The 26,823-nt window shown below is 48.6% G+C and overlaps 1 protein-coding gene across 2 annotated transcripts in view; it reads left to right on the top strand.

Moving 5' to 3' along the window:
* SLC6A17 (solute carrier family 6 member 17) overlaps window positions 1–26,823 on the top strand; it is a 50,236-nt gene that overhangs the window by 5,799 nt on the left and 17,614 nt on the right. For both annotated transcript variants that reach the window (XM_081305895.1, XM_081305896.1), the window contains exons 2-6: window positions 10,750–11,122; window positions 15,160–15,317; window positions 17,040–17,166; window positions 17,920–18,101; window positions 19,720–19,830. In XM_081305895.1, coding sequence (XP_081162021.1) covers window positions 10,837–11,122; window positions 15,160–15,317; window positions 17,040–17,166; window positions 17,920–18,101; window positions 19,720–19,830 — 864 coding nt within the window. In that variant the 5' untranslated portion in view covers window positions 10,750–10,836. The remainder of the gene's footprint in view (window positions 1–10,749; window positions 11,123–15,159; window positions 15,318–17,039; window positions 17,167–17,919; window positions 18,102–19,719; window positions 19,831–26,823) is intronic.

Here is a 26,823-nt window from a genome sequence, read left to right as displayed (position 1 = left end):
ATTCAGAGAGAATTATTTTCTTAGTTTTGGAAAAGGGCCTCACCAAGTGAGGAAACTTCTGACCTCAGGAATAAATGGTGGTAGATGGGCTTGTTCTACTGTTGACTTTTTGAGAGAGATTTGGGTGTATCATTCTGCAAGGTAGCAAGGTACATCACAGACATTCTCAACCAGTTCCACAAAGGGGAATCATGTAGCTCAGAAATCACAATGCATGCATCCCTTGGGGTAGCCTGGGTTGGCCTAGGGTGGTGGAGCCTCCTAAGTATGGCACATTGACCCCTGCATGCCATATTATTATTTTCTTTTTTAAAATAATATTTATATATTTTTTAGTTGTAGCTGGACACAATCTCTCTATTTCGTTTATTTATTTTTATGTGGTGCTGAGGATCGAACCCAGGGCTCCTGCCTGCTGAGCCACAATCCCAGCCCCTATTATTTTCTTTGTGTATCATGACATGCAAAAGATTGGAAAGCACTCGTATATCAGAAAGAATATGGGCTACAGTTGTAGGTCACAGTTTGAAACCTCACTTTTTCATTCATGGCTGGGTCATCCTGTGCATTAATAGTTTCTATTAGCCTAAACTTTTTCATTCCTAATACAAGAATTCCGTATTGTCTCCAGTTGTTGAGAGGCTAAATAAGATCTGTAAGCATAGTAGTTCTTCACTGTGATTGTTCCCAACAGGGCTGCTTTCCTGCCCAGCATTCCACAAAGCTGCACTGAAGGCTGGTGAGGAAAGAGACACAAACCCTCTCATTCTCAGGAAGGAGACATCATGTGGGGACTGTAATTAAGGGTTTCTGATCACTATTCCTTCAAGTGCTCTTCAGTTGGCTGTTGGGTATCTCGGGTAATTGGACACCCTTGTTCCTTCTGTCTCTCTCTTGGACAAAAGAAAGAAGAGACTTTAAGAAAATGCAGATCAGAGGACTGGGCAGATGCTATGAGGACCCATTTGGTACCCCCTTGAGCTCCCCACGTGGCCTATAATGGTGGACCCCATGGATCAGGAAAGAAGGGAGTGAGGCCCACACTCATTGCTCCTGAACTTCATTTTTCACATCTAATTTTACATTTTTTCTTTTTTTTTTCAAATCAGTATACTCTCATGGGTCTCCCTCCCTGCCAGGGACTGGATATGCCCTTTGACCCCTAGGGCTGGATTTTCCTTTCTCTTTAAAACCTAAACCTCACCCAGCAGCCTGACCCAGGCGACCACTGTCTCTGACCTGTCCTCAGTTTCCTCACTTTTGTCCTACACGCAGCCAGCAATCCCTTTTAAAAGAGTTGGGCCTTAAACACTAAAAAATACAATATGTTATTTGGAACACATCACATGTCTGCTGAAAATCTCCATGAGCTTCCCTTTAGTCCCCAAAGGAAACCCGAACTGCTTTCCACGGCCTGAGTCCTGCCTGCCGTGGATACTTGCTGTCTTCCTGTCTCAGTGCCTCCTGTCTTCCCTGGCTCAGGGTGCTCTAGGCTTGTGGCCCTTCTTTTTAGGCCTTGAACTCACCAAGCATGCACAGGCCTTTACACTGTTTGTTGCCTCCACCCTGATGGCTGTCCTGGGTTGTCCACGTGGCTCATTCTCTTACTCTCTTCCATCATGTCACCTGATCAAAGTGTGCTTCCTTACTCCCCCCCACCATGTCTCATAGCACCCCTGCCCTACTCCATCCCATCATCCTGTTATATATTCAATGCATTTGTATGCGCTACAGACAGATGTCTATAAACACATTATAAATTATGTATTCGATTTTTATTTGTCCCTCTGCACTAGAATATAAATCCCCCAGGGCAGAAACAGAGTTCACTCTGTTCTCTGCTGTTCTAGAACAGGTCCTGGCACATAATATGCAGTAAATATTTGTTGAAGTAAAAGAAAAGAAGGGGGAGAGAGAAGAATGTGTAAAAATCCATATTTCAGCAGTGCCTGTCATTTGATAGGAGTCTGGCTTCTTTCTGCTTCCAGTCCAAGAAGTGGGAAGTTACTTGGAGTACTGAGCACCTATGTTCCCACCAGCCCACCAGCTCCTGGGAGTGTGCTCCACGTGGGTTCCAGGGCATTGTGGGACAAGGTGAGGGGGTAATGTGCCTTTGTTCCTTCCTGGTTTGCTCTCACCTACAGGGGGCAGCTGGTACTGGTCTCTGGAGTGTCTGGCCTCGGTTGAGCACAACCTTTATGTTTGTCTCATTTTATACTCATGAGATAGCAGCCTTCATCCCCCATCTTTTCAGGTCCAGAAGCTGAAAGCAAGAGAAGTTGTATACCTTCCCAAAGACTCCCAGCTGGGAAATGGCAGAGCAGGACTCAAATTTAGGTTTTCCTGGCCCTAAACCCTGTGATCTTCCTAGGACAGCTGTGAGATTGGAAGTCACGTTCTAGAGTCAGACTGTGTCCGTGGCAAACCAGACGCCTCTAGTTTTGATCCTGTGCCTATGGACAAGTTGTCTAAGTTGAGATTCCAAGATACATATTTTTGCACATTACCATGTCTTAGAATCAGGATATGGGAGTCTGGTATAGGCTTGTAATTCCAGCTACGCAGAAGATTGAGGCAGGAGTATTGGAAGTTCAAGGCCAGACTGGGCAACTTTGTGAGACCTTGTCTCAAAATAAAAAATAAAAAGGGCTGGGGGTGGAATTCAGTGGCAGTAACCCAGGGAAAATCTCCAGTACTGCAAAGAAAGTAAACAACAAGACAAAACAGGAGATGATTGTAATCGATCACCGTTTCAAAATGGCAGTTGGTCTGTGACAGGGGTGACCTACTTGAGTGAAAAACCTTCCATTAGTTCTGGTAAGCTCAAGCAAGTGTCACAATCAAGGATCTTGAGTTCAATGAAATAGAGGCAGATTAATCCCTCAGAGCCTCCACTTTTTTATTTGCAAATTGGGAGTGTCAGTGATCCTCACCTGTGGCCATTACTGGCAAGATTAAAGGAGATCCTAGAAGTAAGGCTGTCCTCCCAGGGGCTGCCCCAGAGGTGGCATTCCAGCAGTGTGGCCTGTATGCTGCTGTTGTCACCGTTTTTCTTGCTACATCCCACTCTGCCTTCAGTAGATTGCTCAGCACCTGAATTCTAGTAGAAGAGCAGCCCGTGGGGTCAGGGTGTGCCGGGCTGCCCTTGCTTACCTACTGAGCACGCTTTCCCCGTGGCACAAAACGGTAAAAAGGAACCAAAAGATCTTGTTTGCACTGGCCACGCCCACGCTTTCCAGTGCCAGTTCTTCCCCCTCTGGACCATCTGCCCCTCTTCCTGCTTCTTTTTTTTCTCTTAGCTAAGAAAACAAAATACCCAGGGCAAAGAGCATATTCCACAAATGCAACCTGAAGGTGAAGGGGGCTTTGGAAGGTCCCATCAGCTCCTTAACCTGATTGGTTGTTGGAAACGGTCCCACCAGTCCCGTGCTAGACTGTCTTATCCAAAACTGATTTTTTTTTTTCCAATGAGAATGGTTCCTGTCTACAGAGGGGGAAAGGTGGAGTACAATACTGCCTCCTTTTAAAAAGAAGAAAAAAAATCATTGAATGATGGCCAGGCTTTGTGGAGTACCTTAGCTTTTAAACTGTCACTTGGGGCATGCTCTTAGGATCAGACTATTACATCAGAATATGGGAAAGATCGGAAGCTGGAAAAATACTCAGACGGTAGAAAATTGGGGGCATTCAAAATGTGTCCATGTACTCATGCACTCATTTAATTCATTCTTATCATATTTATTGAACACCTATAACAGAAAGACACCAGAATCTGGCCTTGTCAATTGTGATATGAAACGGGAGACCCAAACACAAACTGGACAAATCGGTGAAATGGAGTCAGAAAATTACCAGCCTGTTTATTTGATTTCCCCCAAAGCTTTTCTTTCCTCCTCCTTCCATCCATGTGGTAACCAGATGCAGTTGGTAAATAAGTGATGTTCCTTATTTTACAATGGAATAAGGAACAGAAAGCTGGCTTCCAAGTCCTGGGGTCCTCCCCACAGGGGTTGAGAGCTGCACTTGATTAGAGTCCCCCTGACTGGGTCAAAATGCAGACTTCTAGTCAGTTTAAATGTCTCTCTGGTCAGCTCTGTTTACTTTTTACCTATGCCTCTTGGTTTCAAAGGTGAAGGCTGCTCTTAGGATGTCAACACGCGCGCGCAGGTTGTTCTCAGGATGGGGAGTCGGGGATCCAGAACATCTGTTAAGTACCCTATTCTGCCCCCAGAAATTGGTAGGATAACCTGCGCATGCCAGGCGCTGGCTGGGCAGGGAGTAGTGAAGAGCAGACATGAAGTTGGCACACCTGGGTTCCTGCCTTCATGGAACTTCCTGTTTGGAAAAAAGAATCAGGCACATTAACAACAACTGGTTATTTCAGAAAGCCAGATGGTGAAAGCATAAAACGGTCTCACGAGGAGTGTACTGAGAAGGGCCGCAAAAAAAAGACGTCAGTGCTTACTCAGAGAATTGCAGAAGGTGTCATGGAGTTGAGGCCTTGGACCTAGAAGGCTTGAGGAGGCAGAGGGTGGGGGAGGGCTTATGCAGATGGAGTAGAATGAGCTGGTAGGAAGTGGAAGCCAGGGGAGGCCTGCAGGGGGGCAAATATCTTGGAGAGAGGCCTGGGCTCTCTTCAGTAAGCAGTAGGAGTGGGGCGACATGGTATTTCCAGGAGATGTCTCTGAAGGCGACATGTGGGAGGGAGAAGTGAGTTGGGAGCTCACAATGAGTGTCTAGCAGAAGAGAAGTTTTGAACCAGAGCAGGAGAGGTGGGAACAGGGCAGGTGAACACCTGGCAGGACATTACGACACTCTGATCGGGGTGAAGGTGGGAGAGACTGAGAATGGTGGGGTCTCTGCCTGTGTGCCCTGGAAGAGAAAGAAGGGAGAGCAGTTGCCAAGCCGTGGCCAGGTCTTATCAGGAGTTGTGTGCCCAGGTGACTGTCAGAGGTTTCGATAAAACAATTAAAATAATTTGGAGGACAATTTGTGTCTCTGATAACAGTTTAACCTCAGTGGAAGCCCAGAGGCTCAGAGGTAATTAGAAAAGCTGTTGGGGCTACAACTGCTTGTCACATGGAAATCAGGAAGCTGCCAGGCACTCCGATCTCACCGCCAGATAATCTTGAACGGGACCTGGAGGCCTGGGAGCTGGGCCTTCTCCCATTGCTTCCAGTTTGTCTCACCTATTTGAGGCTGTGCTGGGTCACAACACTCTTTCTAGTGCCACAGAGCTGAGGGTGACAGAGCTGGGTACACTGTAGGGCTGGGTGAAGTGGGTGCCATGGGGTCTGGGGTCAAATTGACTGCTTGCTTCCCCAAAGATGGCAGTTTCCCCACTGAGTTCCCATGGGGAGTTTGTCCCTTAGGTGACCCGATACAGCCTTCCTGAGCAAGAGACACTCCAGAACTAGAAGCAGGTGCTCAGAGTGGCTGACTTTAGCATCCTGGAAGGACACCCGTTCCCCCTTCTCCAGGTGCTGCAGGGTAGGGAGGGGGTATAGGTGTGGCCCTGGATGAGCTCATGGCCAGATGCCCTGTTGGAAAAATTGTGGTGGAGCCGTCAGTGCTCTGGCAGGAGATATTTTTTACCTGTCTGCCTCCTAGTCGAGCTATTTTTTTCTCTTTGAAGAAGACTCACAGTTCACTGCTCGGTCCTGCTTCTCTCACATGAGCTATTCTGAGCTGTAAGCCGCATGGTTGCTAAGTGACAAGCTGGCACTGAGGACCTGCTCAGCACTCAAGCCCCTCTGCATCATGCTTTAGGTAATGGAGGCGTTCCTTTCAGAGAGTACCATGCACCTCCATCATCTGACGTGTGGTTCGTGAGCGCAACTTTACAACCCACCTCAGCTACTACAGGGGGATAATGAGAATACGGTTGGGCTGATTGTCAGCACATCTTCACGATGCTCCGGCCTGCTCTCAGCTGACAGAGGGGGCAGGACAGACGTACTGTGAGTCTGCGTCACCTGGTGCCAGAGGCAGGAGATGCCTTGCTCATGCCCACATGCAGGAGGGGCACTTGCTGGATATATGCTGGAGCTGAAAGGGGCCTTAGATGCCATCCAGACCGACCCATTTTACACACAGGGAAACGGAGGTCCAGAGAGGTCAGGGCAGTGGTACCAGTCTGCAGAGCTCGTTGATGCCTGAATTGTGGCTGGCTCTATGGGATGCAAAGGCAAGGCTTGTGCTTGTCCCAGGTGCTTGTCTCAGGCTATACTTTGGGGTTGTTGATTGGATGCTCTTTGCATTCCCGTGCTCTGATCTGGAAGCTGTTCTTTCTCTAGCACGTGGATTCCAGGCTTCAGAGGACCAGGAGTGAGGCTTGGGGAGAGGGAGGGTTGTTCCAAGTCTCTGCTGCCTCCACTTCCCCTTTAAAGAAGCCTTTCAGCTTGGGGCATGGAGAGAGTCCAGAAGCAGGGAGACCTGGGTGCTGAGCACCACAGTCTGCACTGTCCTGGTCTTGGCACCCCCATCTGTCACCTGGAGTGAAGGCAACTGCCAGCTTAATTCCCTGGCAGCAGTGGCAGTGTGAATCCAGCGACAGCCCAGGAAGAGGCAGCATTTGTGAGAGACGCCCGGGGGTCGCTAGGACCTGCACAGTTTACCCTCCTCTCAGCCCTAGGGGGTACTTGGAGCTCCTGGGACAGGTGAGGAAACTGAAACTAAGCACTTGATACAGAGTGAAGCTGGGATTTAAACCCATATTGAACAATTGATGAGCAGGATCACTGCTCTATTCTGTACCAGTAGAACATGTAAAAATGTTAAGTGGACCAGGCATGGGGGCACACACCTGTAATCTGAGGGGCTTGGGAGGCTGAGGTAGGAGGATTAAAAATTCAAGAACAGCCTCAGCAATTTAGTGAGGCCCTGTCTCAAAATAAAAAAAAAATAAAAAGAGCTGGAGTGGTGACTCAGTGGTTAAGTACCCCTGGTTTCCATCACTGGTACCTTGAGAAAGAAAGAAAATGTTGTTATGTGGTTTCAAATGATTACAGAGATCATGTCTGAACTGTATTTTTATTATTAATAGTAATGCCCAACTTTTCATTTGAGGCCTTATTTTTATTTACATTTTATTGCCAGTCTTTTCCATGTACCCTGTACCTCGATCCTTCGTCCACTGGGGTATGGTGAGTGGCAGGGCTTTGTAAGGTGCTGGCCGGCAGCCCCAGGAGGAAGCCAGTTCTTGCTAACCCAAGTAGACGTTTCTGAGGTGAGGAAAAATGCTTCTGTCTACCTCCTGTCTTCACTCCCACGTCACCTTGGCCCTTCCTTAAGAGGGAGCAGGGATTTCTGAGACCAGATGTAAATATGGCCACTTACATATTTTAAATGGATAAAGGTAAATAATGCCAGGCCTCCAGGCAGCAGCCTCTACCCTTTGGATCCTCCCCATGTGCCAAACTGTATGCCAGGCACTCAATTGTGGTAACTCATTGGCTCCTCTCAGCAGCCTTCCCTGAGAGAGAGAAGGGAACTGTCGTTAGATGTAATTGTTTTCCTCACAAGGAGACTGATGCTCCCATGATTTGTGCCTTGTCCAAAGAGCACACAGCTAGTGTGTGGCCAAGGTCTCCAGGGGCCAGCCCTCCTTGCCACTCCCTTGTGGTGACTCCGGCCACCTTGCTGTTCCTGGAATTCCTCATACTGCTTCCTTTCAGCAGGCTCTTCTCTCTGCCAATGCTCTTTCCTGTCATTAAGGCCTTTGTTCCAATGTCACTGAGAGGCCTTTCCTGGCCTCCCCACCCCCAGCCTAAAGGAACATCCTGCCATTTCCCCCACTCCTCCTTGCTATTTCTCTGTGGAGCACACATCACCCCTGGCCGTTATGTTTGACATTTATTTCTTAGTTTCTGGCTCTCTTGTGAACTCCACAAGAGGGACACATGGCCTTTTTTGTTCACTGCTGTATCCCTTGCCCCTAGAAAGATCATGGTATATGGGAGTCACTTGGGTGAGCAAGTGAGTGAGTGAATGAATGAATGGGAACTCTCAAAACCTAGCCTGTCTGACTTCAAAGTCCTTGCCCTAAACCCCCACACCCATCTGCCCTCTCTCTGTTTCCATCTTTACTGAGCCCAACTCAGTAGGTGAAACTCCCTGGATGAGACTCTGATCAGGGTGTCGGGAGGACCTGAGTAGTTCTGAGCCATTATTCTCTTTTTCTCTCTGGGCCTCAGTTGCCATATATGTAAAGTGGGGGAATTGCTAGGATTCCTCAAGCTTTTATTTCTCACACTCTGGCTCTGCTGCTACTTGGGCATAGTCACAGTCACCGGGCACTTCCCAACTGTGATTATAACCCAGAACCTCAGCTTGCAGGTTCACATCAGCACTTTGCATCTTGCAAATCTGATGACACAGGGATTCCCTAGGCCCCCATCCTGCAGTGCAGGATGCTCAGACACCTCCGTGACATTGTGGGGAAAAGTAGGAAGCTTATACAGCATTAAGCATGGACCTGTGGTTGCCCGGATGCTGTTTTCAGTGTCCTTCTCTGACTTTTTCAGAATATGCTAACTTTGTCCTTGAGTCCTCTTAGCTTAAAAGGGTGCTTTTTTCCATCCAACCCTTGCTCATGTTGGTGACCGAGCTGCCACTCACCAGGCTATTTATGGGGAAATGTGTGTTTCAATTGGCCAGCATCAAGATGAATTCTGCAGACTGGGGGGACTCTCCCTTGCTTTTTTCCAGCTGTGGCTTGATGATCATTAAATCACACCTAATGCATTGCAGATTGTTCTGATCAAATCCTGTTGTAGGCAGAATAGCGAGAGAGAGGCTCGGAGCCAAGGCACCCCCATGCCTGCAGTCTCCAGAGGGACCCTCACCCTGTGCCTCAGCTCCAGTCTTTAATAAAAGCTCTCCATGTGAGCTCAGGAGGAGGATGCAGTGCCCAGAGAAGCAGCCATTGCATATGGTTTCTATTTGAGCACCCTGGGGACAGGGACCTCCTGGGTGGGGTCAGGGTGGGGTTCAAACTGACATCCTAGGCCAGAACACAGGCCTCCTATTGCATAAATCCCTTTATAACTCTTTATTTGTCTAGCATGAGGAACACAGCAGCCCTGGAGGGAGGCTGCGGGCCACAGGGTTCACAGACACCTAAGTGCCACTTTGGGGCACCCTCCAGGATACAGTGGGATGTTCAGCTGACCCACAATGGAGTCCCAGTAGACAGCTTTTTAAAGGGGATCCTGAGGTCTTTTAGGCAGGCTGGCTCTGTCTCCGTTCCTCCAAAGCCCAAGACCCTGACTGTTCCCGGGGTGGAAGGGCATATTGCTGACGATTCACTCTTGCCCTTGGGTAAGGAAGGCAGGGAAGTGTCACCTGCTAATGTCACCTGCTAATATGATCCATGCCTCTGGGGAGGGCTAGTCCATCCCAAGGACCAGCATAGACATTTATCCCCACCTGCTGGGCCTCACAGCTTTGCCACATGTGTAGCAGGACCTGGCTGGCTGGATTCCCTCAAAGGTCAGGTTTTGATTAGAGTCAGCCAGGAATTCTGGGTCTAGCCCAGCAGGAAGGGTACCTCTGTGCCCTTCTGCTGCCCAGCAACCTTGCCTGTGCCATTCAGGTGGCACAGATGTAGAAGGAGGAGAATAAGCAGCAAGCCCGGCTTCCAGGGACAGCTCGTTCTCTTAATAAAGTAATTACAGAGCTGGATAATTTACATCCCTAGAAAGATGCAGGGCAACTACCGACCGGGGTGTGTGTGTGTGTTTAATTTTAAATCCTCCAACCTCCCCTTAATGAGGAGGTGCCTTGAAATATAACGGGTGTTAGAATTCTTCAAGGATTCATTTTCTTGGTGCTCTATTTCTTTAAGGGAAGGCATGAATGACAAATGAGGACCTGCTGGAGCAGGGGAGGGTTTTGCCTCCCCACCCGTGTTGTGCAGACATTATCTGCCGTAAAACTGTCTCTGAAGGATGGAGAACCGGCTCCTGGCTGCAGTGGCCCTCAGATAATGTCAACGTTGAGCAATGACCCAGGATTTGTTGGCACCAAGCAAATACTTCTAGGTCTCTGGTGCCAGAATCCTTAGCCGAGCCTGGTCAGCTGTTTCTGCCAAGGAAATGAAAGTGCCTTGGTAGCACCCAGGGGCCCCACTGTGAGGGCACTACATTTTTTTTTTTTTTTGGTGGGGGTGAGGTGCAAATGTTAATGTTTCTCTGAATCACCTGGGAATCCTGTAAAAATGCAGGGAGTGATTCAGTAGGTCTGGGGTGGGGTTGAGATTGTGCATTTCTATCAAGCGCTGGGTCATGCTACTGGTCCATGGACTATATTTTGAATAGAAAGACCCTAGAAAAGGCAGACACTGGTTTTCCTGGGTCCTACCAAGTGGTTTTAGCTCAATAGAATACCAGACAGGTAGGTCAGCCTGGAAGAGGGAAAGCTGTGGGGGTCTCCCAAGGGTCTGGAACACTCTCAACTCTTCAGTATGAAGAGGGCAGTGGCATGATGGGTGGCCCCTTACTCCAGCTCAGTGGATGGGTTTGCCCACTTTGCCCCATTAAGTTTACCTTTCTCTTATGGGAAAATTGAGCATGCAGACCTTGAACTCTGCAATGGGGGCATGATGGGAAGGGGAGGCAAGCTCAACCTTTGAGGCCCCCGACCAGCCTCAGAGTGTGTGCCAGGGAGTTGATCAGGTTGAATCTGCTTTGGGCCCCCTACCTCCCCGGTGTGCTCAGTTAATCCTCTCCTGCTCTCCTGTTTTCATAGGTCCCTGGATGAAAAAGAGCTGACAGCAGCTGAGTCCCACCTTCTCTGTGTGCTGGGGAGCAGGGCTGCACGGCCCTGGTGGCACCCATGCCGAAGAACAGCAAGGTGACCCAACGTGAGCACAGCAATGAACATGTCACCGAGTCAGTGGCTGACCTGCTGGCCCTTGAGGAGCCTGTGGACTATAAGCAGAGTGTACTGAATGTGTCCGGAGAGGCAGGTGGCAAGCAGAAGGCAGCGGAGGAGGAGCTGGACGCAGAGGACCGACCAGCCTGGAATAGCAAGCTGCAGTACATCCTGGCCCAGATCGGCTTCTCTGTGGGCCTCGGCAACATCTGGAGATTCCCCTACCTGTGCCAGAAAAATGGAGGAGGTAAGAGGCTGCCCTGCTTGCACCAAGGTGCCCTGCGAATGGGCTGGGCTGAGGGGTGAAAAGGAGGCAGAACTGGAGTCCATGTAAAGTGGCAATTGAGGATTCCAGAGTGACTCCCAGGAATAGCCATAACGGTGGCTAATAGCTATCCAGAGGCTGTAGGCCATGATGATAAGAATGCGTACTCTGACTGCAGACTGCCTGGGACCTAGTAAAAGTTGCTTAACTTCTTTGTGCCTCATCTGTAAAATGGGGGTAATAATGAAGAGTGGCTCCTGCTGGAAGGATTAAATGAGCTTTATACACTTCACGACCCATAATAAAGAGCACCTGTTGGCCACTATTATCAAATGCCTACTAGGTGCTAAGCATTTTCTAAACATTGGCTATTAGGCCTGAAACTGTTGATATTTGAGCATCTTGAAACAACCACATTACCGTTTTCACAAGTCCGACCATGGAATCTTCCCAACAATCTTATGTGAAGAAGGAGTTGTATCATCATCCTTGCTTTAGAGACTGCAAAACTGAGACACAGCTTGTTTAGGTGGTTTGTTCAGGGTCATGTGACATAGTTAGGACTCAACCTGAAAAACCTGGCCCCAGCCTGTGTACTGCTTATGGCACCTGCTGCCACCTGCCCCACTCCCATAGGGGACCTCATGCTGTACCTGTGTGAATTTCTCTTGAGGATCTTGCTGGGGTCAGACCACCATCACCACTTCCAGATGCCAGGGTGGGCAGAAGCCCCCAGGCATTGCTTCTCCAGCACTGAAATGCAGCCCCACCCAGCGGCTTCCCCTCCTCTCCACAAGGACACAAGGACACATTCTCTGCCTGGTTCAAAAGGCAAAGTCTGCCTGGGGGCTTCTCTTCCTTCCCAGTTTCTATTGAAGGACAGGGAGTGAGACTGCCCGTCTGAGCTCATGTGACTGAGTCAGGCCAGAGGCTTCCACTGTAGAGTATATTCACCACATGGTTCCCTTCCTTGAAAGACATTTTTTATTTTTTTCTATAAGTAACTGCCAATCAGAGCTTTTGATGTGGTCACCATGTTGACATAAGATCAGCTCAAAGCAAGATATAAACAAAAGTATTGACTTCTTCCTTATGCTTTTCCTCCGAGAAGAGCTTGGGAGCACCAAACATTTTTGGATCACAGCTGGCATTTGGGGACTTACTCAGAACCTCTAACCTTGTCCTTGCTGGCTTAGATGATCAACCCTGCCTGGATACCTGGTGCTGAATCCCAGAGTCCTCCTGACTACTGCATGTGTGCACGTGCACACACTCAGGACAGTGCACTCTCTCAGGACAGTGTTCTTACCTAGATCGCCTGTTCATAGTGTCAGCAATCAACACCCCCAGAAGAAAAGTGTGGTCAACTCTTAGGATTCTGAGCTCCCATTCTATGTTCTATGTTCCTGCCCTTATTTGTCCTTCCTATCTAGCTCCGGCAATCCCTTCTCACCTTTAACTGTCCTGCCTCTCACAGGTTTTACAAGTCACCTTAAATGTCGAGCAGGAAGCACATGGTCCTAGGGAGGAGACAGGTGTTTGGCCTTGGACTTGGCACTCGGTGGTTTTGAAACATGGGTGATTCAATCAAACCTTGCTTAATTCTGGATGGAAACTCTGGGACTCTGCTTAGCTCCACCAGATGCCAGCAATTTCTTTATTTTGCATCCTCTTAATTTGCCTCTTTTCTGTTTATTTTTATGAGAAAGAGGCAAATGTTTATTAAGTGCTTAATGTAGATAAGTAACTCATTTTCTCTTTACAATACAGCCCTGTGATAGATAGAGCATCAAAGTGTACGAAATGGCATTTATATAAGTAAAAAATGGTCCAATATCAGCCATTTTCATGTTTCTACTTATTATTTCCATCCTTTTTACACAGATGACAAGATATCAAGTAATTTGCCCCAAATTACAAGCTAGTAAGTGGCAAAGCCAGGATTCAAGCCTGGGAGGTCTGCCTCCAGGATCTGAACTTGGCTCCTGCTTAATCCATAGCTCAATGGGTTAGGGCCAATGTAGTCGTTTAAGCTCTGGAAAGAAACCTGGGGTTTGCCAGAACCAAGGAGCTGGGTGTAGACTGAGACATAGATTGCTAGCGATCCAGGGAGCCTCAGAGAGCCTGGAGTCGGTCCACATTTTGCTAAATTTCCTAATGCTCCCAGCTGTCCTGACTGGAGGCTCCTGAAAGCTGCTGAAACATGGAAGCAAACCCACTGTGTCCCCAGGTTGTGTTTTCTGAGATGGAAGAGGGTGCTACTGTATTCTCCAATGATTTCAACAAAGGCTGATACACTACAAATTGAGCTCCCCTAGACTTCACATAGCCCCTTGAGTACTCTGGTCAGCAGGGCCTCAGCCTGGTGGAGAACCCTGCAGCTAGGTCAGCCCCCTGTGTCCTGCCTGACTGAGGTGGATGGGACCTGAGCAGCAGGAGGCCAGTACCTGGTTTAGGCAGGTTCACTGTTGAGGAGAGGAAAGAAACATCTGTAGAAGATGCCAATACTCTGAAACCCATCTCCCTGCACATCTAGTCCCTCTCAAGGATATTGCGGCATATAAATAAAAAACCAGGAAGGCTATCTTCCTTTGCCTTCCTATAGCAGATTGCTTCTTTCTACTTCTATTTCCTTCCACCCAAGGCCAAGAAGTTGAGTTAGACAGACCCAGGGGTCTATACCTGTGTTCCTTCAGACCCTTCCTCCTTTGAGCACCATGACGGGGCTGCTTTTGATGTGTTGAATTTATGTGCACTACGGTGATGAATTCAGTGCTATTGTATATGACTCAGTGGGTTGCCTCCCCAGAACCCGGCCCCTTCCTTCATATCTACATACATACTGCTCAGTTGGTTTCATATGACCAGTGCTGACATTGCCCATGTGCAGCTGAGAGCCCAACCTCCCTCACAGATTGTGAGCTCCCCCAAGGATGGCGTCTGTGCCTTCTGTTACTCCACTATCCCCCTACTTTCCTGCTTGGCACTGGGTAGACCCGCAGTACACAGCTGACTGTTGCCAAGTGCCAGGTTTGGTGCCCAATCCCCAGTGTTTCTTGGCAAATTTGGCACATTTATAGGAGAGAATGTGAGATATTATGTGATAGGGGCAGAGCAGTGAGGCTGGGGGACATCTGGAGACTGCTCACAGGCACTGGGTGACCATCAGGACCTTGGTGACTAGGGCGGGCCTGAGACTGTTTGATAGACAGGCAGGGCCTGGATGACAGTTTGCTAATAGGACTGTGTTGTTGGCACAGCTCTCTGTGGCGTGCATTCGTCCATGTCCAGGCGTGGCTTTAATTCTCCTGCTAAATGCCCTGTCACTTGGAATTGAGATTGTGTCTGCAGTGAGGTTTAGGACAGCAAGATTCATTTATCATCTGGAATCTTTAGCAAGATTCATTCTATCCTTTATGATCCTTCTGACTACGCTTTCCTGAACAGCTAATTTCTCTTCTGTTCTTCCCAATTAGCTGTGGATTAATGAGGATGCTGGTTAGACCCCCCTCTTCCTGGAGAGCTTCCAATTTCTGCTTCCCTGGAGCTGCCCAGTCTGCTGCATCAGCATCTGGCTCAGATATGGGCAGGCAGGGCCATTGGGGGCAAGTGATCAGGGCCCATGCCATCTGGGGTTCCTTACCTGTGGGCAGGAGGGGTGTGAACAGATGTCCACAGAGTATTTTCTAAGGTGAATGTGTCTGCATATGACTTGACGCATGCGTTCCTGAGACGCAGTGAGATGTCCTTCCCTCTGTTTCTGAGCTGAGTCTAGTGAATGGGAGTATTGATCTACGTATGTTCCTCCCTTAGCATTTTAGGCTGGGGGAGTCAAGGAGAAGCAGGGTATGAATGAGCCAGTGTAGGGTAGGTCACAGGCATGAAAGGGCCCTGGGACTGGGGTCAGTGAGTGGATGCTCTGAGATGTGATTAAGACTGGGGGACCCTGCTGCCACACCTTCTCTCATTCTGACCTTGTACTCTAGACAGCCTCTGACACCCCTCCTCTCTCTCCACAGGTGCCTACCTGGTGCCCTACCTGGTGCTGCTGATCATTATTGGCATCCCCCTCTTCTTCCTGGAGCTGGCTGTGGGCCAAAGGATCCGCCGCGGCAGCATTGGTGTGTGGCACTACGTGTGTCCCCGCCTGGGGGGCATTGGCTTTTCCAGCTGCATTGTGAGTCCAGGGCTGGGGAAGGCACTAAGCCAGAGACAGAAGGGCCACTCTTGGGTAGAGGTTGACAGGCCACAGTCCTGGGCCAAGACAAAGGCAGCAAGGGGTCACCCAACAGGAAAACTGCTTCCAGCTGGTGTCTGGGGCTACAGTTACCATATTTCCTACACTGAAAGTCGACAGCCCTGCCTGAAGTAGAACGTGATATTTGCAACTGAGGCAAAGGAGGCAATGCTGGGACATGTTCACAAGGGAGGCCCTGGGACATCTCAGCCAGGGTCTCTGGGGGACATATAGACCATTTAAAATACCTATCTCTGCTTCTCAGCCATCAGTTCCCTGTAACAGGGCCCTACCCCTTTCCCTGGGCAGGCAGTGTTTTCACTGGGAATGTCAGTGACTCCGAAAAGGCTCAGGGCCCTGTTGCCTTGGTGCTACACAAATGAGCCCCATTGGAGTACCCAGGAACCTTATGGTCAACCCAGGAGAGGTGAGGCTTTGGAACAGTGGAGAGAGGGAGACCCCCCAGAATTCTGGGAGGGGAAGTCCATGAGGCCTCCAGCTCAGCCACCAGGTGGCAGATGAGGCCCCGTGTAGAGCTCTAGGTGAAGAACTGAGTGCTGCTTAAGGGCAAAACCTACAGTTGCCTATGCTCATACCTGGAATAGAAACTGGAACCTGCTCTGGAAGGGACTAAGGATTCCATCAAGCAGAATGGCAGGGCCAGTCCAAACCTGCTCCTGGGAGAGCCTGGGAGAGGGGCTGTCTGGCCTCTACTCACCCACAGGGCACTGCCTTTGCACAAGTTGATCGGGCCAGCTACAGTGCACTCTGCTGGGCTGGCCGCGGTCACACACAGGAGTGTGTGCCGGGTCTCCCCTTGCACTGAAAGCACCCAAGTAAAGGAAATGGGCATCTCTCTCCATTTCTGTCCCCACACAGCCTGCTGGGCAAGCGTCTGCTCTGCGCACAGGTACTCAGGTGAACCGAACCAAGCAAGGGGCCCTTGGCTCTTACTCTGAACAGCAGTCTTCCCACTGCCAGGCCCCTGGAAAGGACCCCTCAGCATCTAGATCGGATGCTGCAAATCTCTGTCCATAAAACATTACTTTCAAAGAAACCCTTTGGACCCTCCATCAGATTCCATGTACTCTTATTTTAAATAAAACTCTACCAAGCTTAGTTATTGTTTCCAAGAAATGAAAAGTGGTGTTTTTCTGGAGGCCGGCTGCTAACAGAACCAAAGAGAGAGTAATATCCTGAGAGAAGGGAAGACATAGGAAACCAGCCATCCATAAAATCTCATAAAGCACAACCGCCTGGGGCCATTTCCTATAAGGGCAAAAGCTGCGCAGCCTCTCTGGTCCTGGAGGACATCTCTAGTCAGAATCCTAGGTCCTCAGGAAATGGCGGGGAAGGGCTTCAAGTATCTTAGAGGAATTTCAAAACTGGAAAGGATTAACATTTTAAGAGTCTATTTAAGACAACTTTAATATCCAAAGAATTCTTTTGTGGTTGCCTGAGTGCCAGATGAATGGGGGATGGGGAGCAGGTCCTTGCTGCTCCTGCTGCTCCGTCTCATCCCTGGTCGTCCTCCTTCGTGGCTGTGCTGCTGTGTCCTATGTCGTTGGCCTGTGCTGCTGGCCCTGGGCTGGAGTGTTGGGTGGGATGGCGTTGCCATTAACCCCCAGTCTCTGTAATCCCGCCCTGGGTCCCGGTCCTCAGGTGTGCCTCTTTGTTGGGCTGTATTATAATGTGATCATCGGATGGAGCATCTTCTACTTCTTCAAGTCCTTCCAGTACCCACTGCCCTGGAGCGAATGTCCTGTCATCAGGAATGGGACCATGGCAGGCAAGTATGGGACTCCTGAGCCACAGCTGGGGACTCAGCCAGCTCTATCCCTAGCAGGAGTCTAACAGACTTACTGCACAGATTGGGAATTTCATTGATGTGTCACCTTGGACAAGTCACTTAACCCCCTTGATCCTCATTTCCATTTCTACAGTATAAGTGATCCCTTTCTGGCTTCTCCCACGGGGTACTTAGAGGACTGAATTAAATGAGGGTAGTTAAAACACTATAATTCTTATTTTTGTTTGGTTAGTATGGATTACTCTGTGTTCTTCTAACTCCAGGCTGCGTGTGAATAATCTTGATTTGCATGCCAGTCCTACAAAGGGCTGGATGATTATCCCACTTTGCAGATGGGAAAACTGAGGCCCTTGAAGCCACTTTCCCATATCCCCAGTATCCATTTAACCAATGATCTGGGGTGAGAATCTAGGTCTCTAATTCCCAATTTAGGACCTTTCCCAAGGACCTTCAGGCCAATTCAACCTCAACCCTTACTACCTTCTATGGACAGATGTGGGCAGCAGGTGGTGTAGGAGGAATTCACCCAGCTCAGCATGACCTGTGGCCTCCCAGCCTCCATCAGGAGCTGGGATTCCCCGGGATCTGCCAGATCATGGCTAACCCGAAACAAGCACAGCCCCTTCCAGCTGCCCACCCTCAGCCACGCCTTCACCCTGAGCAGAGGTCCAGTAGGAGAGGTGGCCCCAGGGGCCTCGCCACTGACCTCTGTGGCCTCTGCTGCTGTTTCAGTGGTGGAGGCAGAATGTGAGAAGAGCTCAGCCACCACCTACTTCTGGTACCGAGAGGCCTTGGATATCTCCAACTCCATCTCTGAGAGCGGGGGCCTCAACTGGAAGATGACGCTGTGCCTTCTCGTGGCCTGGAGCATTGTGGGCATGGCTGTGGTCAAGGGGATCCAGTCCTCAGGGAAGGTGAGTTGGAGGAGGACAGCAGAAAGACAGAGGTCAGGGGACTGAGAACTCCACGTCACCAGTGCAGGGCCCTTCAGTTGGCTTATGTTCTGGATGGCTCAGGGTAATGGCACTGACCCCCAAGGGACCGGGTGGGAGTAACCCCTGCGTTGTTGTCCACTGAGAACAGCAGGCCAGGGCTGGGCTTGCTGGAAGATCATTGTCCTGACCCCTGACTACCTTCATGCTCAGAGAATTCAGTCCAGCCCTGCAACATTAAAGAGAAGGAAGATAGAAGCATTGACTCAGGAATATCTGTTTAGATTCTGTCCCTTCAGGTTCCCAAGCAAAGCCCTAGAGTCACTTGCTCTGAGTGATTTTTGGGGTGAAAACCAGCATTTTCTATGTCAACAACTATAGGGTTGTTTGAGCAGGTGGATGCTGTGAGTGAAGGGGGCCTTGGGGACCTCTGAGGGCAGCTCTATTGCCACTCCATCTTGGGGTGCACACTGGCCAGGCCCACACACCTTTCACCAGCAGATCAGATCCCTTCTGAAGAGGGCCCTTTCTTACTTGTCCCCTATCAGGACTCATGCCCTGCCAGGGATGAAAAGGATGTTAGAAATCCTGTAGCTCCATGCACTCATTTTACAGATGAGGAAACTGAGGCCCAGAGAGGGGCAAGTGTGTCGTCTAACATCATGCAGCCAATTAGCCCCAAAGCTGGAACCAGAGCCTGTTCTGTCTGAGGTTTTGGGTTCTTGGCCAGACTTGATGAGCAAGGAAGCTAAGTTCCTTGAGGTGGCATCATCCTGGCTACTGATCTCTTCCCTCTTTGGAGGCCAAAATCGTAGCTGATGCTTTGTGGAACTTACCAGTACAGCCATATATGTGAACACATGTCATCCTCAACAACCTTATGTGGAAATTTTAGAGCCTTAGAAATTTTCACGCCCCTCTTAGAGACAGGGAAACAAAGACACATCAAGATTAAGTCCATAGGCTGGAGGCCACGGCAACTGGTAGAGGCAGGCCCAGAACTTGGGCACATGGCTCTGGACATGCACCTTCTTAACCTTTGCACCATCCTGCCCACATCAACCCCTGGGATTTGCTTCAGAACAGGATGTTTTGTGAGCATAGCCTTTGCATGTGGCTCTGTACCAGGCCTATGGAGCAATAAAAATATGCAAGACATGCACAGGCCAGCAAATAGCGTGGGCTCGGGCTCACAGGACTAGGCTTCCTGATGGTCTCTGATTGGGAACCTTGTCTGTGGCCTCCTGCATGCCTCTGTCAAAGGAACTCTAAGGACGGGGCATGAGACTTGAGTAAATGAGGATGAGAACATAGGATCCCTCACCCTTGGCAGCCTTGAGGATGGGGGCCTAAACCATCAATCCTTGAGAGGCAAGCAAGCCCTGGGCCAGCCACGTGAACTCTAGCCTTTCCTGCTCCTGCCTGGGCTTGGGCCAGATGGGTGATGGGTTGGCCTGGTGCCCAGGGACTCCGGGGCTCTGCTGTCTGCTGTCTGGTATCCCAGGAGTCTCGTGTGCCCCACCTGTGAGCAGGAAGGGCTATGCAAGCTGCAGGAGCAGGGGGGGTTCTGCCTGATGGTGGGTCTCCGTCCTCTCTGCAGGTGATGTATTTCAGCTCCCTCTTCCCCTACGTGGTGCTGGCCTGCTTTCTGGTCCGAGGGCTGCTGCTGCGAGGAGCAGTCGATGGCATCCTACACATGTTCACTCCCAAGGTAAGAGCTGGGGTTCCCATGTGCAGGGAAACACTGACAGGCCCATGGGCCTGGCGCGCTTCATACAGTGGAAGACCCGCTGAGCACCTACTGCCTGTGGGAGTGGTGCCAGGTGCTGGTGGGGTGCACAGGGACCAAGGAGAGGGACATCTCATCTATTCAGGGAGGAGGTCCTGAAATGAGCCCGAGGGAGCAGGTAGGATTTCAGTGAGCGCCAATAGGAGATTGTCATCAAAGGGAGCTACGTGAGCAAGGGTGTGCAACAGCACTGGGCATGTTTGAGGCGATAGTAGGGAGTAGGTTTGGCTGGGATCTGGGGTGGGGGCAGGGAGCCTCGCTCCTTTATTCATTTGGGAAGGTTCATTTCGTGGACCTGTGACATCAGGAATCTAGAAGATGCCTGAGAGTTCAGAGCACCCCCTGGAATCCCAGTTTGTACCCAAATCTGGAGATCAAGGTTGCTTTTTTATTATAGATAAGCCAGTATGAGTGATTTTACCTTATGGACCCTTGCTTGCCTCCTCTCCGTCCTCTCAGTAGCTCCCGGGGAGACCAGCAGGAGCTCTGCTCACCTTACACAGAGGGCGTGGACAAGGCACAGGTGTCCTCAAGGCATACACCCAGCTTCCCTGAAGATGGTCTGTCCCCACCTGTGGTCTCACCCCTCTGTGACCCTTCATAACACTTGGCATTGCTGGCATGAGTCAGTCCCCTGGAGAATAAGAGCATTTTGGGTGCAGATTGACATGCCGTCAAGTTGCCCCAAGCAATGTACATTAGTAACCTCAGCTGGCTAGGATGAGAAGTCCACCTCCAAATGCCAGCTGATCACTAGCAGCCATCAGGGCCCTGCTGAGACTCCAGCCCATGGGCTCAGGGTCAAAACTCAGCCAGGCCAGCTTGAGGCCTCCCTAGGAGCTCAACAGTGCCCCCCTACACTAGCCCTTGCATAGACCGTGCACATAGGGGGACGTGAGGAAGAGAACCCAGATCCAACAAGGTTTGAAGTCCCCAGTCCCTCCTGCCTCCCTGCTCTGCTGCTGTGTGTAGGTTGCTAATGTTTGGTAAACAGCCATGCCCAGGGCACATGCCACCCCACAGTCACCACAGTGCTCAAAGTGGCCCTAGGCGTCCTTGGACTGAACATCTGAGGTTTCTGCATGAACTCCTACAAAGGGCCATTTTATTTTATTTTATTATTTTTTTTTATTGTTGGTCATTCAAAACATTACATAGTTCTTAATATATCATATTTCACAGTTTGATTCAAGTGGGTTATGAACTCCCATTTTTACCCCATATACAGATTGCTGTATCACATCAGTTACACTTCCATTGATTTACATATTGCCATACTAGTGTCTGATGTATTCTGCTGTCTATCCTATTCTCTACTATCCCCCCTCCCCTCCCCTCCCCTCCCCATTTCTCTCTCTACCCCCTCTACTGTAAATCATTTCTTCCACTTGTATTATTCTTCTCTTACCCCTCATTTCCTCTTATATGTAATTTTGTAAAACCCTGAGGATCACCTTCCATTTCCATGCGATTTCCCTTCTCACTCCCTTTCCCTCCCACCTCTCATCCCTGTTTAATGTTAATCTTCTTCTCAAGCTCTTCGTCCCTACCCTGTCCTTGGTTACTCCCCTTATATCAAAGCAGTCATTTGGCATTTGTTTTTTAAGGATTGGCTAGCTTCACTTGGCATAATCTGCTCTAATGCCATCCATTTCCCTCCAAATTCTATGATTTTGTCATTTTTTAAAGCGGAGTAATACTCCATTGTGTATAAATGCCACATTTTTTTTTTTATCCATTCATCTATTGAAGGGCATCTAGGTTGGTTCCACAATCTTGCTATCGTGAATTGTGCTGCTATGAACATCGATGTAGCTGTGTCCCTGTAGCATGCTCTTATTAGGTCTTTAGGGAATAGACTGAGAAGGGGAATAGCTGGGTCAAATGGTGGTTCCATTCCCAGCTTTCCAAGAAATCTCCATACTGCTTTCCAAATTGGCTGCACCAATTTGCAGTCCCACCAACAATGAACAAGTGTGCCCTTTTCCCCGCATCCTCTCCTGCACTTGTTGTTGTTGGACTTCATAATGGCTGCCAATCTTACTGGAGTGAGATGGTATCTTAGGGTGGTTTTGATTTGCATTTTTCTGACTGCTAGCGATGGTGAGCATTTTTTCATGTACTTATTAATTGATTGTATGTCCTCCTCTGAGAAGTGTCTGTTCAGGTCCTTGGCCCATTTGTTGATTGGGTTATTTGTTATCTTATTGTCTAATTTTTTGAGTTCTTTGTATACTCTGGATATTAGGGCTCTATCTGAAGTGTGTGGAGTAAAGATTTGTTCCCAGGATGTAGGCTCCCTGTTTACCTCTCTTATTGTTTCTTTTGCTGAGAAAAAAGTTTTTAGTTTGAGTAAGTCCCATTTGTTGATTCTAGTTGTTAACTCTTGTGCTATGGGTGTCCTATTGAGGAATTTGGAGCCCGACCCCACAGTATGTAGATCATAGCCAACTTTTTCTTCTATCAGTCTCTGATTTAATATCAAGCTCCTTGATCCATTTTGAGTTAACTTTTGTGCATGGCGAGAGAATTTCATTTTGATGCAAATGGATTTCCAAAGGGCCATTTTATGAGGCACTTAATGAATCTCCTGAGGCGGGAATGTGAATCCTGAGCCATGTGGCAGGCCCTAGGGTTATTGTGAAAATGTGATATCTGACGAAGAAGAAAAACATGCAGATCTGTTTCTTTGGGGTAAGTGGCCATGAGCGGGAAGCCAACTGTTTTTATGAATTACTTCGGCTAGAGCTCTAGAATTGTGGTCAGTGTGGAGTGTTCACTTGAGTCTTTGAGTTACACTTAACTGAGCTTTATGAGGAAATTATATGCTCTGGTGATGTTCATAAATGTGGAGATTCACAAAGATCTCCAGGTGGGCTCCTTGATGGTGTTAAGTGTCCCTGCTATGTGACTCTAGGAGCAGGCAGAACAGACTCACTGGGATCAGCCACGGTCCCAGCATATACAACACTGCGCCCTATGGATTCAAACACTTTAAAAAATGTCTCTTTAATTGTGAAATACATCAGGCATATAAAAACATATCTAATAATATGATTCACATTCTTAAGAAATAAAATATTACAGAAGCCATTAATGTGCCTACATAACCCCACATCCCTTTTCTTCCCCTTGCCAAAGATAACCACTGTCTTCGTCCATCCCTGCTGCTGCAACAAGATATCATAAACTAGATAATGTATGAGCAATAGAAATTTATTGCCTCACAGTTATGGAGGCTGACAAAGTTCAAGATCAAGGCTGGTAAGGGCTCATTCTCAGCTTCTATTTTCTCACTGCGCCTCAAGTGGTGGCAGGGTGAGGGAATGCCCTTGAGCCTCTAATATAAAGGCACTAATCCTTTTCTTGGGGGTGGAGCCCTCACAACTTAATCACTTCCCAGAGGTTCACCTCTTCACACTACTATTTTGGGTATTAGATTCTAGCATAGGTATTTGGCGGGGGTACCAACATTCAGACCATAGGGACCACTACCCTGAATTTTTTAGTTCAGTTGGTAGAGTGCTTGCCTCACATGCATAAAGCCCTGGGTTCAATCCCCAGCACCACCAAAAAAAAAAAAAAAAGATTCCCCTATAGGTCTAAACTAAAATGTATTTATTCACTCTCTGGTTGATGAGCATTTCAGTGGTTTCCAGTTTTCACCATTGCTAATAAGGCTACGGTAAACATTATTACACAGGTCTTCCTGTGCATGGGTTTCTCCAGGGTGTATATGTTTAAAGTGGAATAGCTGTCCCAAAGGTAGGTGTCTCTTCAGTCAAAATGCGCTCCACAGTGGCCATGTCTGTTAATTCCCAGCAGATGTATGGGAGACTGAGTCACACCACACTTATCAGACTTCGATACTTGCCACTTGGATGTGGAATGGCTGCTGTGCACTCTGAACAACTAGGGTGCTTCTTTCTCAAACCTTTTTCTGGATCTTCAGGAAACCACGTGAACACACTTTAGCATTTGCAGAGGACAGAATCGTTATGAACTGAGACTAAAAAAAAAAAAAATCAAATCCAAAAGATTCTAGAGGGGTCAAGTTTCCAAGAAATAGCACAATGCAGCCCTTTGACTTCCAGGTCCAACAGAGCCTGAGGGGCCTATCTAACACTTGACTGGTCAGTTCCATGCTGTAGCTCCAGCTCCTTCCTTTGACCCTGGAGTGGGTATTGGGAGGGAGGGGCCTAAAGGGCGTCAGGAACTAAACTCTTTCATCAAAAGCCCCCAAACAGCCTATGTCACTGTTAGCTTGAGCCAAGTAAGTCCAGCTAGGGTGAGATTTCTGTTTATAAATCTCTCAGGGTCATATGCAAAAAAGGACCCACTCTCCAAAACAACCCTGTTATATACACAAGCAAAGGACCACTGCAGAGCTGTGACTGTGTCTGCCCAGGACTGGGGAGATTCTTGGCCTAGAATGGTGCTGTAGAGTGCCAGGTCACTGACCACGGCTTCCCTGGGTGGGCTCTGCTCTATGCATATAGACCACAATGGGAATGAAGGGGTCATGCCATTTAACAGCCCAGGCAGAGTCCAAGGAAATTTTTGACCAGGGCATCTCCGAACCCATGTGGGAGAAATGTAGCCTCTCTGCAGATTATGTTAAATGGCCTGAAGAATAAAGTTTTGTAATGTCAGAAATAATCCAGGCTGTAGGACCTGCACTTTGGGTCCATGCCTTCAAGCAGATAGATATCAGGTATGATGACTGCAATGTGGCCAGGGCACATGATGACCCATTTGTGCCTCTGATGGGACAATAATGGCTAATGGTTAGTAAACTTTAATTCCTCAGGCAGCTTTTCTCTTGATTACTTCTTTCCATCCAGTTATGAACCCAGGTCAACATGGGGTGCCATACAATTAATTATGTGATTTGTTCAACATACGGTGGTGGATTATGGTGGGGTTCCTAGCCACCAAACTCTCAGGGAATGTTTATCAAAATTCCAATTGTTCATGTCCTTTTGCCCAGTAATTTCCACTTCTTGTAGGTATTAGTCCTATAAATATACTCACATGTAAACAAAATGACCAGGTGTACAGTATTGTTGCAGCATTTATTTTAGTAGCAAAAAATCAAAAACACCCCAAATGCCTATCATTCATTTATTCATTTATTCATTTATTCAACAAAGGTTCACTGGGTTATGCCAGGCACTGTTCTCATTTTGGGGATTCAGCAGTGAACACAGCACAGAAACTTCTCAGACCTCACAGAGCTTATATTCTGGTGGGAAGATGCGGTTGAGATTAAAAAAAAGAGTTGTTGTTGACTGTTGTTGCCAAGGAGAAAAATTGTAGCAGAAAAGAAGGATCAGGGCATTTGGGAAGAAGAGCTGCAGTTTTCCATAGTGTGGTTAAGGAAGACCTAGCTGAGAAAGTGACGTTTGGATGAAGACCTGGAGGAGTTGAGGGGATAGTCTATGTGGAGACGTGAAGGAAGTTCATTTCATTTTGAACAGGGGACCATGAGGGAAGATGCTTCAGACTAGAGTGTATCATGTATTCAAGGAGGGCTGGTAGGTCTGGACAGAACAAGAGGGGAGAGAAGAGGGCGGCGGTGGGGACAGCGCGGAGTCAGATCGTGAGGGGCTGGGAGGCTGAGTAAGCACTTTGACATTGTCTCTGGAGGAATTGGGGTCCCCGGGGAGACCTGGTCTTACTACTCAAAGCCTCTTAGGAGGTCTTACTACTGGCCTGGTCTTACTACTCAAAGCCTCTTAGGAGGCTGCCATAGGGAATTGGAGGGAGTGAGGGGAGACCATCCTAGTGAAGGGCGACCAGGTTTAGAGCCCAGTGGCAATGGGAACGGTGAGGTGGTTGGGCTGAAGATGCACTATGGGTGCAGAGACTTTGCTGTGGACAGGATGTGAGGTGTTGGAGGAGGAAAGAGTCAAGGATGAGCCACCGGAAGGATGGGGTTGTCGTTCAGGGTGACGGGGAGGACAGTGGGAGGAGCACCTGTGGTGGGGAACATCTAGAGAACTATTTTGGACATGACAGGTTTAAAATGTCAAATAGACAGGGCTGGGGTTGTGGCTCAGCGGTACAGCGCTCGCCTTGCACGTGCGAGACCCTGGGTTCGATTCTCAGCACCACATAAAAATAAATAAGTGAAATGAGGGTATTGTGTCCAACTACAACTAAAAAATAAATATATATTTTTTTAAAAAATAAAATGTCCAATAGATAGCCAGGTGGAGATGCTGGGTAGGATTGAGACACATGAATCTGGAGGTCAGGTGGAGGTACAAATTTGGAAGGCTGGGTAATAGAACTGAAAGCCTGGGTTGATTTATCATCACCTGGAGAGTGAACCTTGTCAGAGAAGAGGACTGAGCACTGAGTACTGGAGACCCAGAGTTCAGAAATGGATAGCTGGTGACTGGGAAAGAGGAAGAGGAGGAGGAAGAGGAGAAGGAGGGGAGAAAGGGTGGAGGAAGAGTGAATGGTCAGCTGTGTCCCAAACTGCTGAGGGGCCAGTCGGTGAGGACTAAGAAATGACTCACCACTTGGCAACAGAGGTGTCACTGGTGACCCTGATGAGAGCCACTGATGGACTGCTGGAGACAACATCTAACCGTAAAGGGCTGAAGGGGAAACAAGAGGTGGGGAATTAGAAACAAGTAGCAGAGATCATGTATTTTTAGTTTTGCTATAAAGAGAAGCAGAGGAAGGAGAAATGGGGTGTTACCTGGAGATGGCCCAGGAGTCAAGGGTGTTATTTCAGAATTTTGAATGATGGTGACAATAGTCCATCATACACTGGTGGTGGGAATTTAAAATGGTGCGACACCTTTGGACAACAGTCTGGTGATTCCTCAAAAGGTTAAACAGAGTTAGCATATGATCCAGCAATTCCAGTCCTGGGCCCGTATCCAAGAGAACTGAAAACAT

The sequence above is a fragment of the Spermophilus citellus genome (assembly GCF_964194105.1).
Source record: "Spermophilus citellus genome assembly, chromosome: 9".
NCBI classification, from domain to species: domain Eukaryota; kingdom Metazoa; phylum Chordata; class Mammalia; order Rodentia; family Sciuridae; genus Spermophilus; species Spermophilus citellus.
Note: the sequence above shows the minus strand (reverse complement) of the source record. Positions and strands in the feature narration are given on the sequence as shown.